The sequence below is a fragment of the Centroberyx affinis genome, unplaced genomic scaffold (genome assembly GCF_046629955.1).
Source record: "Centroberyx affinis isolate AG114_WGS23_722 - 3 ecotype Tasmania unplaced genomic scaffold, CSIRO-AGI_Caff_v1 ptg000499l_1, whole genome shotgun sequence".
Lineage (NCBI taxonomy): Eukaryota > Metazoa > Chordata > Actinopteri > Beryciformes > Berycidae > Centroberyx > Centroberyx affinis.
This window is the reverse complement of record NW_027279152.1, coordinates 96,893-111,771: the sequence shown is the minus strand read 5'-3', so window position 1 is coordinate 111,771 and position 14,879 is coordinate 96,893. Positions and strand designations below refer to the sequence as shown.

At 42.1% G+C, this 14,879-nt stretch overlaps 1 protein-coding gene across 1 annotated transcript; it reads right to left on the bottom strand.

The window, feature by feature from the left end:
* Positions 1 to 752: 752 nt before the first annotated feature.
* On the bottom strand, positions 753 to 10,244 carry eif4a3 (eukaryotic translation initiation factor 4A3). The gene is made up of 12 exons (XM_071517507.1): positions 9,977 to 10,244; positions 7,430 to 7,502; positions 7,286 to 7,352; positions 6,342 to 6,404; positions 6,048 to 6,180; positions 5,386 to 5,466; positions 4,413 to 4,554; positions 2,997 to 3,135; positions 2,653 to 2,768; positions 1,723 to 1,830; positions 1,470 to 1,597; positions 753 to 933 (listed from the first exon to the last, which is right to left on the bottom strand). Exons 1-12 carry the CDS (start codon positions 10,128 to 10,130, stop codon positions 917 to 919), a joined length of 1,221 nt encoding a protein of 406 aa, XP_071373608.1. The 5' UTR covers positions 10,131 to 10,244; the 3' UTR covers positions 753 to 916.
* Positions 10,245 to 14,879: the final 4,635 nt, after the last annotated feature.

The following is a 14,879-nucleotide window of genomic DNA, read 5'->3' as shown; positions in this document are numbered from 1 at the left end:
AGTTGTTTATCTATAAAATGTCAGAAAATGGTGAAAAATGTGGATCAGTGTTTCCCAAAGCCCAAGATGACGTCCTCAAATGTCTTGTTTTGTCCACAACCCAAAGATATTCAGTTTACTGTCATAGAGGAGGAAAGAAACCAGAAAATATTCACATTTAAGAAGCTGGAATCAGAGAATTTTGACTTATTTTTCTTAAAAAATTACTCAAACCGATTAATCGATTATCAAAATAGTTGGCAATTAATTTAATAGTTGACAACTAATCGATTAATAGATTAATCGTTGCAGCTCTACACTGAATGTTTACATTTTGGGGAGTTTTTTAACATGAAAATGGTCAAATTTAAAGAACAGTGGCACAAAATATCAGCTGTCAGCAGCAGCAGTGTGTGTGTGTGTGTGTGTGTGTCTCTGTCTGTGTGTGTGTGTGTGTGTGTGTGTGTGTGTGTGTCTCTGTCTGTGTGTCTGTGTGTGTGTGTGTGTGTGTGTCTGTGTGTGTGTGTGTGTGTGTCTGTGTGTGTGTGTGTGTGTGTGTGTGTGTCTGTGTGTGTGTGTGTGTGTGTGTGTGTGTGTGTCTCTGTCTCTGTCTCTGTCTGTGTGTGTGTGTGTGTGTGTGTGTGTGTGTGTGTGTGTGTGTGTGTCTTGGTTCTGGGAGTGTGAGCGGTGCTGAGAGCTTGAGATCAAAGCAGCAGCAGGATGCAACAGCTGAAGGAGTTTTTATGTGTTTTCTAAATGAAGTGAGACTTGGATGTGGAACCAAAGGATCTTTATTTACAAAAAAGCGGCAGCAACAGTCACCACAAATTCAGACTCTGGCCTAAAACTATTAAAAAAAACAACAAATGAAACAGGAAGTCCAGGAAATAACAGGAAGTAAAGGGGTGAAGGAGCCGCGGTTCAGCGGCTTCATCGTCTAGATCAGGTCGGCCACTGCAGAGGAAACAAACAAACAATAATAAACAACAGAGGAAATAAACAGTGGAGGTAAATTACATGGAAGTTGTGAACGTATCTGGAGAAAGTTCAGTCCGGGAACTGAAGCTGAACAGACAGGAGGCAGACTGTCAACAAGTCTCACTTTAACAAGCAACTAAACCCTGAACCTGGTCTGGGGTGAAGCCTGACATCTAGTGGTGAGAAGCAGGAAACTGTTAGGAGCAGAAGGCCAGTTCAGTTTCCTGCTCTTCACCATTAGATATCAGGCTTCACCACAGATTTGGGTTCGGAGTTTAGTTACTGTTTAATGTTAATGATCAATTAGCGAGAGCCCAGAGAGCCCAGTGAGCCCAGTGAGCCCAGAGAGCCCAGTGAGCTCAGAGAGCCCAGTGAGCCCAGTGAGCCCAGAGAGCCCAGAGAGCTCAGTGAGCCCAGAGAGCTCAGTGAGCCCAGAGAGCCCAGAGAGCTCAGTGAGCCCAGAGAGCCCAGAGAGCCCAGAGAGCCCAGAGACAGCAGAGTGGGTCTGGTACCGTTCATGGGCATCTCGTCGATCTGGGTGGAGTAGTACTGCTCGATGTCTCTCAGGATCCGGATGTCGTCGTTCTTCACAAAGTTGATGGCCACACCCTTCCTCCCATAACGACCGGACCGGCCAATCCTGTGACAGGAGAGGGGAGGGGGGGTTACTTTGAACACGCACTACATAAAGGTGTGTGTGAGTGTGTGTGTGTGTGTGTGTGTGTGTGTGTGTGTGTGTGTGTGTGAGAGTGTGTGTGTGTGTACCTGTGGATGTACAGCTCTCTGTTGTTTGGCAGGTCGTAGTTGATGATGAGGGAAACTTGAGGAACATCCAGACCTCTGGCCCACACATCTGTAGAGATCAACACACGACTACACACACATACACACACACACACACACACACACACACACACACAGTCACACACACACACGCACACACACACACACAAAGACAAAGAGTAATGCATTCAATCAACACTGAAGTGAACAGTCACACAGCAATACATCAGATAAATGATCAAATACTGCTACTAGTACTACTACTGCTACTAATATTGCTACTCGTTTGGCACTTTTGAAAACAGAGTCGGTGTTTACCGACCCGAATGCTTCGAAGCTTCTACCGTCGCCATGGTGATCGACGTCCAAATCAGTATTCGAATGCTGCGTTTTGTTTTGGGTTTTTTTTTTATTCATTAGGCGAAAAGTTACGTTTCCATCCTGTACATCTCTGAACACGCGTACGGAAACACACTGAACCCGGATGTCTGGGGATGTTCGGGAGATTTTCGGGCCGCCACACGTTCGTAATTCCCTGAGAACGCACAACTTTTGTGAACCGGAGATTTGTGTCACTGTCCGCGCCTCCTTAAATGTCAGCTCACTCCCTATAGTGTCACATTACCAGATATCACTGTGCACTCACCGGGAATCTCTGTGCACCTGCACACAAGACCGATTACCTCCGCCCACATCAGTGTATGTTTGCCTGAAAAGTTCGTGGAACACAGGGCTTTCCTACCCCCCCCCCCCTTCAGTGAGAAGCTTCGAAGCCCCAAAAATGGTATTCAGGACAGCCCTAGCTTTCTGACAATAACCAATCAGCTAACAGAAATGATATGAAGTCAGGACTACAGCAAAACAAGGCTGTGCTTCAGGTGGTTCTGGTCTACAGGGTTCTGGTTCTGGTACCTGGCTCCGGATCTGAACTCCTTCATGATGGACTCCCTCTCCTTCTGGGGCATGTCTCCATGCATGGAGGAGACGGTGAAGTTCGCCTCGCGCATCTTCTCTGTCAGCCAGTCCACCTGAAACAGGAAGTGGACCTGAGCTTTAGAACAGACTTCCTGTAGCAGACCAGACTCTACCAGCTCCAAACTAAAACTGTTGTTGCTGTTGACGACCAGCTGTCAGTCAGTCAGCTGTCAGTCAGTCAGCTGTCAGTCACTCAGCTGTCGGTCACTCAGCTGTCAGTCACTCAGCTGTCAGTCAGTCAGCTGTCAGTCACTCAGATGGAGCTCACAGCCTCAGCTCACCTTCCTCTTGGTGTTGCAGAAGATGACGGCCTGGGTGATGGTCAGCGTGTCGTACAGATCACACAGAGTGTCGAACTTCCACTCCTCCCTCTCCACCGCCACGAAGAACTGCTTGATGCCCTCCAGAGTCAACTCATCACTGAGAGAGAGAGAGAGAGAGAGAGAGAGAGAGAGAGAGAGAGAGAGAGAGAGAGAGAGAGAGAGAGAGAGAGAGAGACACAACAAACATACATTCACTATTGGAAAAATGAAATTAAACAAATAAACAAGCTTAAGTGCTACAAGCATTACATAAGGATTACAATTATGCAGAATATCTCACTGTAATTAAAGACCCCAAACAAAGGAAAAAATATGAACTCTGTACAGACTGAGCGACCAGCAGCTGACCACAGAGACAGGACGCCACAAACAAACATGGCTTCCCAGAGAAAGAAGAATCTGCCCAAACTGTGACTCAGGAGACATTGAAAGTGAAGAGCATTTCCTCATATTCTGCAAAAAATATGAGCGTTTGAGAGATGATTTTTTTTCCCAAAATACAAGAAAAAATTATCTTTAATGATTTGATTTAATGATCTTGAAAACTAAGAAAAAAAAGTCTGTTCTCCTTGGAGAAAAGAGAGAAAACCTGGAGCTGCATGCATCCACCCCCAAAACCCCTGAACCTGAATCCTGTCAAAACCACTTCACACTGTCATCCCTTTTCCTGTTTTAACATCATCTTTTTACTGTTATGATCCCATTACATTACAATTATTATCTGCTGTTGTGGTTATTGTTGTTATTATAATCATTATACTGTTTATTCATTATCCTTCCTACTCTCACTATTACTATCAAGTATTATTATTGTTCCTGTTTGATGTACCATTTGTTTTTATTCTTGTTTTTTTTTTGCAATTTAAACGCTTTAGCAACACATACATGTCATGCTAATAAAGCTCATTGAATTGAATTGAGAGAGAGACACAGAGAGAGAGAGAGAGAGAGAGAGAGAGAGAGAGAGACAGAAAGAGAGAGAGAGAGAAAGCTGAGAGCTCAAACCTCGTACACAGGGACATCCTATTGGCTGTCACTTAATGACATCATCAAAAGCAGAAACATGACGGACATGTATTCATCTAATTATCAATTTGGAAACCCCTACATAGTGTGGTGTGTTTTTAGATAGATATAGATAGATAGATAGATCTATTATCAAATGTTGCATATTATATTAGATTCTAGATATATAGATTATAGATTGGTTTGGCTTTGGATCGACCTGCTGAGAAATCTGTAGAATCTTTTAAATCTCTACTTGAAACTCCTTCTATAGATCTGGTTTCATGTAATGCTGCTTTACTGGTTTTGATCTGTCATGGTTCAGGTTCCTGTTGGGTTCAGTGTCCCACAGAGCAGCAGCTGACTGACCGTTTGACCAGGATGCGGATCGGGTCTGTCATGAACTTGTTGGTCATCTCCAGGATCTCGTGTGGCAGCGTGGCGCTGATCAGACACACCTGGGTGGCGGGCGGCAGGTAGCGGTACACATCGTAGATCTGCTCCTTAAAACCTGAGCACAGACCCCAAAACATCCAGGTTCTCATTAACATGTTTTTTGTTGTTGTTGTTGGTGTAAAAAACAACAGGAAACTGACAACCTGAATTAGTTTCTATTGGTTGATTTCTCATTTTGCTGCGGATTAAAAACGACTTTCACATGTCAGAGAGGGAAATACGATCAGATCTCTCTCTCTCTCTCTCTCTCTCTCGCCCAGCAGCTCTCTGACCTGTATCACTATAGAAAACGCAGCAGCCAGAAGCTCCACTTTATTACAGTGAACTGAATGTTAGGAAGGTCAGATGTTGGTGGATGGTGAACACAGAACTCAAGAGATACTGAAGAAGAAAATGAGCATTTTCACGGGGTTAAAAGTCTTGTTTCCATCAGCTGGATTAAAGCAAATGGATCGGCTTCAGAACAGGAAGTCTTCTTCACTCTTCTTCATGAAAGACGAGTTTCTGTCGCTTTTCACCACGAAATGTTTATTGACAAAAACCTTTTCTGCCTCAAACGAGCAAACTAGCTTTTTTACCATACTGAGGGAATTTTCATCAAACTGGACTCATTCATTCATCCTTTCTAATTCAATAAATCCCATTTTGCAAGAAAAATACTTGGATGGAAAACCAGGTACTGGACTTTAAAGGTAAAATCCACAGAAAAGAGTGTTTTACAAACTATTAGATCCTATGAAGACTTCAGCAGAGTTGATGAAGCAGCGGATCAGTGGTAGAAAGTTTCCTCGTCTCCTCTGCTCCAGATGATTTTATTCAGTTATTATTGTTTTATCATGTTAGAGGAAGATTCCTTCAAACCTGCAGAACAGGAAGTGGCTCTGACCTTTGTTGAGCATCTCGTCGGCTTCGTCCAGCACCAGCATCTTGATGGCTCTCGTCCTCAGACTCCTGCGACGAATCATATCTGAGGAAACACAAACACAGCTCAGCTTCCTATTGGCTGCCTCAGTCACACTGACACACAGCACACCAGCAGCAGCATCTTCATCTTCATCAGCGGTCCCATCATCAACAAAATCCTAAATTTGGCTTTCAGAGTCCCGTTTCCCGTTTCCGCCATCTGTTAATAAATCTGGCGCATGTTATTTTTTTTTCATCATCAAGTGAGATTTTTTCTCAACAGTATGACTTTGTATCTCATAATTATGAGATGCTAAGTCACACTATTGAAAAAAATTTTTCACTAACATTTCAATAACATGCGGCAGATTTATTTTAACAGATGGCGAAAACGGGCTTCCATAAGCTGTTAGCCAAAATAAGTAGTATAAAAAAAACAACTAAAAAAAATAAAATAAAAACCTGAATACAATCTAATAAAAAAATGTGTTGAACCCAAACAAGAAAACACAGCCTGCTGTATTCCTGCAGTGACCCAACTTTCCCCATGTGGAGCTCCAGACTCATTCCAGTGATAATAACTAAAGCTAGACTGACTGATTGATTGATTGATTGATTGATTAATTGATTGGTAGTGTGACTGACCGAACACGCGCCCCGGCGTCCCGGCCACCACATGCTGGCCGTAGTCCAGCTTCCTGATGTCTTCGCCCACGTTGGTTCCTCCGATGCAGGCGTGGCACTGGACACTCATGTAGTCCCCCAGGGCCAGGAGGACCTGCACACGCACACACACACACACACACACACACACACACACACACACACACACACACACACACACACACACACACGTAACCAACCAGAACAGACACAGCTCAGCACATGGTACCAACCGCTGGTTGTGATTGGCTGGGCGAGGCGTGTGGGTGTGGTTACCTTCTGGATCTGTCCGGCCAGCTCCCTGGTCGGGGCGAGGATCAGCGCCTGGGTCTCCCTCACCTGCAGGACGACACAGCAGCTCAGAGGGTGTGTGTGTGTGTGTGTGTGTGTGTGTGTGTGTGTGTGTGTAAGTCGCAGTATTTCCCATATAATGTGAAAAATTAGCAGCCGTCCAAGATCATTTCTGTTTTAGCTGCTGTGATGCGTGAAGCTGCTTATTGTCAATTTAGTTTTAAAAAAAAGGATTTAATGCTTCAAGCACCAAAAGCATGTTAGTGAACTACAATGACCAGAATTCATTGCGCCTTTGACCCAGTGTGTTGGTCAGACTGTCACTAGCCAAGACTAGTCAACAGCCAATCACATGTCAAGGCTTCTTTGTTTCCCTGCTGATGCTCTGTTCTGGAAACAGAGTCCAGCCGTTCAAAGCTTCCCAGTTCTCTACAACTTTTATTTTGAAAGAAGACAGGAAGAAGCGTCTCAGAAACGCTCCCCCTCCCTTTGGTATTTTATATTTTCACATTTCTTATGATGCTGCGTTGAATACATTTGTGATCAGCTGGACACTGAAAACACAGATGAATAAAGAGAAATCACACAAACACTACAGTCCAGTCTGACTCCTGACTGAATGTTCTGTTTCATTCTGATCTTCAGTCTTCTGCTTAAAGTCTTGAAATGAGTTTCTTAGTCAAATATAAATAGTGAAGTTGATCCTATGTATGAATTTCTTTCCAAAGCCGTTGCCTTTCCATCAAGGCAAAGAATCTAAAATATAAGATAGTTTTGATTTGTTTAACACTTTTTTAGTCGCTGCATAATTCCATTTGTGTTATTTCATAGTTCTGAGTCTTTACTGTTATTCTAAAATGTGGAAAATAGTAAAAATAAAGAAATGCGGTGTGTCCAAACTTTTTACTGGCACTTTTATATATAAATACCTGGATGTCGAGACACTGCAGCACGGAGACGCAGAACGTCGCCGTCTTTCCTGTTCCAGACTGAGACCTGCAGAGACGGGAGAGTTCAGATTCTCTGTCTGTCAGAGGAAGCAACAGTTCAGTGAGAAACCACAGAGAGCTTACTGAGCGATGACGTCTCGGCCTTTGATGATCTGTTTGATGGCTCTCTGCTGGATGGCCGACGGCTTCTCGAAGCCTGGAGGAAGAAAAGATCTGTTGAGGCTCAGGAACTCACAAAACTGCAGTTCAATAAAAAGTATTAAAATTAAAAAAAAGAAAGAAACCTGCAGCATGGAGTGTTTCCCTACAGACAGAACACAACCAGCTTCAGAAGAGTATTCATTTATGCTTTTTGTTTCTGTAAAACACACTGTCCTCTTAAGACTTACAGCAGTTTGAAGCTACAACACTGTGATGTTTACTAGAGCCTAGGGCTGCAACTAACGATTACTTTCATTGTCGATTAATCTGTTGATTATTTTCTCGATTAATGGATTAGTTGTTTGGTCTATAAAATGTCAGAAAATGGTGAAAAATGTGGATCAGTGTTTCCCAAAGCCCAAGATGACGTCCTCAAATGTCTTGTTTTGTCCACAACCCAAAGATATTCAGTTTACTGTCATAGAGGAGGAAAGAAACCAGAAAATATTCACATTTAAGAAGCTGGAATCAGAGAATTTTGACTTATTTTTCTTACAAAATTACTCAAACCGATTAATCGATTATCAAAATAGTTGGCGATTAATTTAATAGTTGACAACTAATCGATTATCGCTGCAGCTCTACTAGTGCCGCAACAATTAGACGATCGTCAGCAATCGATTAATCATTTTAGTCATTTATTAAGTAAGAATACCAAACATTTACTGGTTAAAGCTTCACAAATGTTATTATAATTATATATTATCATCATTATAAATTAATACTTTTTGGGTTTTAAGTAAGCAATTTTAAGAATCACTTTGGGTTCTGGTAACTCGTGATGGGCATCTGTCATTACTTTTTATAGACAAAATAATGAATGAAAAAATATCCTCATTGCTTTTTAATCAGTCATGAAAATAATCATTAGTCGCAGCTCTAATGTATACTATGAATTCATGTCAGCAGTACAAAACTGGGCAAAGTCAGTTTAAATGAGTTCATCCTCCACTTGAAGCATGAAGAGCAGACTTGAGACTGGACTTGACTTGGGTTCTGGTGACTTGACTCTGACTTGTACTCTGATGACTTGAAAAGGTTTCTAAAGTCTTGACTTGAGATCTTGTGTTTGTGTAAATGACTTAGATTGAAAGTGATGAGATTTGTTCCAGCAGACGACTGAATTTAAATTCTGTTTTCTGAATTTGTATGGAATGATTGAATTTATTGAAGTTGAAACCAAACTCATGATGCTCTTACCAAGTTTTTATCCTATTAAAACCATATTGCATTGAAAAGTCCTAGATATTTAGTTTTCTTTAAGATATTAAATTGATACTGGACTCTTGATTTGTTCTGACTTGACTTGCTGTTCTACATTTAGACTTGAGACTTGACTTTAATGACTTTGTAATCTACATTAAGACCTCAGACTCACTCAGTTACTGTAATTGAGCAGCTTTTTGTGTTCTTGTACTTTAAAGTCAGTAATGTGACTTTCCCTTCAGTCCATCTCTCCTGCAGTTTTGTCCTTCAGTCCATTTTAAATCCATCCATCACAGAACAGATTGTGTGTCTCTCCATCAGAAACTGGATCAACGTAAACTGACTGTGGATCCATTCACAGTGAGAAGAGGAATCTGACTTTACTTTGTTTCTGCACTTTATTTTCTCATTTCTAAAGTTTCCAGTGTAAAGAATCTAGTCTGAACTCTGTCCTCTCTCCTTTTAGAATCACATGGAAAACATCACAGCTAACAACGTTCTCTTTTTTACACCGATACTCTCACTCCTACTTCAGATATCAGTAACAATACTTCTGCTTGAGTGGGACATCCCAGTACTCTTTCCACCACTGCGGAGAGCTTCAGCTTCACACCAGACTCCAGCAGTTTCATGCTGCTTTGCATATCGGCTCAGGTTAACAGCAGGTAGACCAGGATTTATACTTTTTTTTTTTTTTACTATTTGTTACGACCCAGTCCTCAATTCGGCACACCTCCAATACACCATGCAGCACTTATTTCAATAACATTTACAACTTTACAGCGAAGTGATTCGTCTCTTTACTCCCATCCTCCTCCACCAAAACACACGGCAGCAGCTCTGAAAGTTTATATCTGAACTCAGCTGGTGGATTATTTATCTATATGTCGAATTTACCGTAAGACCCGAGGGAAGGAGGTCTGAAAATCATGTTTTACCTTTTATGTATGCAGGCCGATAAGTAAAGTTTAGGCCAAACTAAACTGCGAGCTTAGCACAGCGTCTCTTCACACAACAGAAAACTGAACGTAGCAAGCTAAAGGCCCGGTGTGATCCCGGTCTGCGGTGGAAGTTCTAATAATAATAACAATAATGATAATAGTAATAATGAGAATACTAACTACTACTTATAAACTACATAGCAGAGTAGATACAACCATATAAAAGGTTTTTAGGGCGTGATTTAAACGGTCACAGCAATAAAAAAGTTAGCTTTAGCATTATGAGCTAACTCCCCGGAGGCCGCGCGGATCCCCGGCCTACCGTAAGCGTAGATCCCGCGCAGCAGGTCCTCTCTCAGGCCCATGGTGTCGAAGGTCGGCGTGACGTCCACCTCCTCGCTGGTCTCGAACTCCACCTTCGTCATGTCCTCCTCCTTCAGCAGCCTCTTCCTCCCGGGCACCGAGGCCACAGCCATCTCTCCTGCGTTGTTTAAAATCCCGAAAATAACGGCTCAAAACACGACCGCTGCTCCGGTACCGTCGGATCCTGATAGTACGGGAAACAGAGAAAAGACCGCCGCATGTGTCGCGTCGATGACGTGTTAAGCGAGCGACGCAGCGTACCGCCTACGTCACACCTGGGAAAATAAGATAAAAGGATGATCCCGTTTTTATCCCGTTACCAATACATCCATGGTTTTTACACAAGTTGTTTTTAAATGTGAAGACTTGCTTACTTCGTTCTACCAGTTTTAATAAAGAAAATGCAGATCTATTTCTCAATCGATATATTTAAGCAAAATACTATTTACATAACCTAAACATAAGTCAAATGTAATATGTGTTATTTTACATATAGCCTACTGTACTCAGACGTGTTAATGTCATGTGATGATCAAGGCATGATTGAAAACAAAATCAATCATTTTTCAGTGATCAGTTACACTGATTACTTAATAAGTGATTTTCCCTTCATAGTAAAGATAAAGTAAGTGTTCAAAAGACAACTGAAATCATTTGCTATTATGGATCTTTTCCTGTGGGAAAGTCACAGCGGGGTTTCAGTAATTAGCTTTAGGGGTGTAGAAAAATGTAAAGCTCTGATATAAATACATAAATAGACATAAAAAAACCCCTGAGGTTTTCACACATAGGAAATACGGGCTGTATAGAAAATATATAGCTGACAGCAGTTAATTCTGGGAACATCACATAATATTGACTGCATAAAGCTGAACTTTTACTATGAAGCCCATTTCCGCCAGTGTGATGAAAAAACGGTCCTGTAAGTCATGAGAAACTTTCTCAAAATAACGAGTTACTATCTTTGAGATACTAACTCATTATTTTTTAGAAAGTTTCTCATTATAATGACTTACAGGATCTTTTTTTTTCATCACACTACCATACAAAACAATTGGTACAAAGTGCTTTACAACAAATAGTAAAAATGTAAATAAAGTAGTATAGTTAAAAACAACTACAGCAACAAGAACAATGAAGTAAAAAAAAAAATAGAACTACGAAACAAGGAATAAAAAATAAACACAAATAAAAATAAATAAAATAAATATCAAGCCTCTACATAAAGATGTAGAAACATGTTATTTATTCCTATAGAGGGACATTCAGTTATCAACTTGCTGACTGCTAGAAAAAGTCAAACTTTTGTCCTTGTCTGCCTGTCCGGCGCGCGCTCTGCCCCCTGGAGGAGGAGGAGGAAGAGGAGGAAGAGGAGGAGGAGGAGGAGGAGGAGGAGGTGCGGGTCTACGTGTTGGACTCCGCCACCCACCACTCCAGGTGGATGGTCGCCATCGCCATGGCAACCCTGCTGCTGCTGGGATACCTGCCGCACTACGTCACCAAGATCAAAGCCTTGGTGAAGAAGCTCTGGTCCAAACGAGGTCACACACTCACACACACACACACACACACACTCTCAGTGAGACTCCGTGAGTGTGTGTGTGTGTGTGTGTGTGTGTGTGTGTATATATATATATGTATGTATGTATGTATGTGCGTGTCTTTACAATTTGATTTCACTGTTCAAATGTTCAACTGTCTTCTTACGAGGTTTTCTTCTGGTTTAGTGTTTCCGTGTTCTGTGTGTATAATAATAATAATAATAATAATAATAATAATAATAATAATAATGATAATAAAACAATACATTCATTAACGCATGGGAATAATATTTCTATGGAAATTAGCTATTCACTGTTCGTTTGCATTATCTGAGTTTTAAATTTCAAACCGAGTACCTGGATAATTGTTTACATCACTAAAATGGATATTTAGTATTTTGTAACCAAACTCCTCATATGAGCATCAGCGCCCCCTGGTGGCCAAACAACAGGCTGACAGCTGTTTTCTCCAAAAGTACATTTATTTATTTATTTATTTATTCCACATTTCTGCAGCTCTGTACAGTAAACAGCCCACACTGGTACCAAATAATAACTGATGTACAGTAGGTGACATTCATCACTGGGAAATATACATGTGACAGCTATTCAGGTGTATAAATTACTAATAATTAGCATGATAACGCTCAGCAGACTGAAGATCAGCTGTTCACACTCCAGACTGCTGAGATTTCTGAACTCTCTGTATTTTCTCAAGAGTTAAAGTTTTTCCAGATAAAATCAGATATTCTGGTTCTGTGGAGAATCCCTGGATCAATAAAACCTTTCATTTTATTCAAACTCGGTCAATTCTGATACGAATCATCAGAAATTACAAAGAAAAAACTGAATCCACATGTATCAGAGCCAGTATCGCAGGTGATCAATCTGATATGCAATGTGATTGATTTGGCATGAAATCCAAAGTGTATTGATTACTGCAGCGTTGGACATCAGATTCCAGAACCTTTCAATGATTTAAAGGTGAAATTGAAGGAGTCAAAATTGCCATGTTTGGACCAACATGACACTGGTCAAAACTCATGGAGTGTCATCTTGTATTCATAATCTTCAAAGAATCCTGGTGAAATCAGGAAATCATCACAGGTTTCTGCTCAGAGCCGAGGGATACTGATGAGTCTGGGTGCAAAATTTAAATTTAGAAAAATCCAGTATTCTTAAGGCCATCAGGCCAGCTGGTCTGATCTTCACCTTCACGTGTTCCAGTGTTTAAATACACCACACAACACACTGTTTGGCCTCATGGGGGCGCCACAATTCATTTCTACAATTAACATTTCTAACATGGAAACTCCCCCAACTCCTACAACTGACCTGACTGAACATCCAGCTAGTCACACTGGTTGGCCTGTGCTGTAAAGAACAGGTCAAGCCTCAGACCCTCTGTGTGAATCAGTGTAATATTGACACTGCAGAGTCTCCCCAGGTGTCTGACAGGAAGAGACACAAACAGAAGAAGAAGAAGAAGCAGCGGCTCTCTGTTCCCCTGCAGGACTCGGCCTCCAGACCCGATCAGGATCATTCTGAAAACAGGAACGCAGCGGAGCGACGCGGATCAGTCTGAAACACACAGGAATCCAAAGACCAGACTCCAGACCAGAGACCCGGGTCCACGAAGGTCCAGCGGTCTGCAGGGTTTCTACAGCAGATCAGCTGGTTCCTCCTGTCTGGGCGGAGGAGCAGTGGAGCAGAGATGTGGACTGGAGTCAGTGTGACTTGGACTCCAGTCGACTCGAGTCACTGTTTTGATGACTTGACACTTGACTTGACAGAAAATAAATGACTTGAGACTCGACTTGGACTTGGAAGTTAAAGACTCGTGACTTGACTTGAGACTCGATGACTCAAATGACTTGTGTTCATTTTATGTTTTCAGTTTAAATATTAAATTGCGAGCGCACACTGGGAATGGCATCGTCCTGATTGGATGACGAGCCTGTCAGTCAAGCTCCTCGCTACCTGATGGTTTTTCAAACAGAAGCTCTCGTTAGTCGTCACTCCCTCCTGCTCTAGACTGTTTGTATTTCTGGTGGCTACACACACACACACACACACATACACACACACACACACACACACACACACACACACACACACACACACACACACACACAGTATGATCAGATCTTCATACGCTCTATGGATCAGATCAGATCATCATCAACACTTTCCGATTCAGAAATTTCACGTGAAGGAAAAAGGTGAAGACCTGCTCATCAAAGACTTCTGACAGCCAGACTACAACATCAAACTCTGTTAAGTTTGTTTGGTAAGACTGCAGGATCTTGGGGGAAAAAGTGACTTGACTTGACCAAGAAATGTGCACATGTCTGTGTTAGAGTAACGATCTGCTGTAGTGTTCAGTCCTGCAGACTCTGGGCTCTCCGACCCGGCCTGCTCCCTGTCCCGGCCTGCTCCGGTCCAAACATCAGTTTGCTGCTGAACCATCAAAGAGTCTGGTGGATTCTGGGATTTAGCCGACACTGTGCAGCAGATAGAAGTTTGTAGGGGAACAGTTTGTGGCAGGAAGTCCTGAAGCCTGAAGGCTGCAGGCGGTCGGCTCGCCGCTCCGATGCTCCGACAGAGTCCTGCTGGTTCAGGAGTTTACAGACTGAAATGCTTGAGTAATGAGACTGGAATCAGAATCCTCCACATGTCTTAATGTGCTTCTGCTTACTGACTGTGACCTTAATCAGGTTCAGGGACTCAGAAAATGCTGATCACATGCCGATTTCTTATTCAGACTGTTGACGTAATCTGGTTCATATCAGATTATTGCTGTCCAGGTAAACGTAGTCAGTGAGGAAAATGTAAAAGGTCAATTCTGGACTTTTGGAGCCGAAGTGCTGAAGGAGCCGTTTGGAGAAATCTGATGGACATTTGATGCTTTTAAAGAGCTGGAAGAAGACAGCTGCTAACGTCAGGAGTTGGTTAGAAGGCTCAGATGGGCGAACTGTGTGTTTGGGGGGGGCGGGGGGGTAGGGGGGGGGGTAGATAATGACTTTACTTTGGGGTGAACTGTTCCTTTAAAGAGCGACTCCTGGACCCTGAGCTCGGCAGAACATTTGGCACTTTAACTAGAAACCAAACCAAAAGCTTTCTACTCTTATAATTCTGATTCTGTAAAACCATTTATACCATAAAGAAAAAAATTACCTTAAACAGGCAGTGGGCATAAAAATTAATACATTCATATGAAAAATACAATACATTGTGTACACACACACACACACACACACACACACATATGAGTGTGTAGCTGATAATGTAATAACTGGTCAAACTGATCTAACTGTGTTG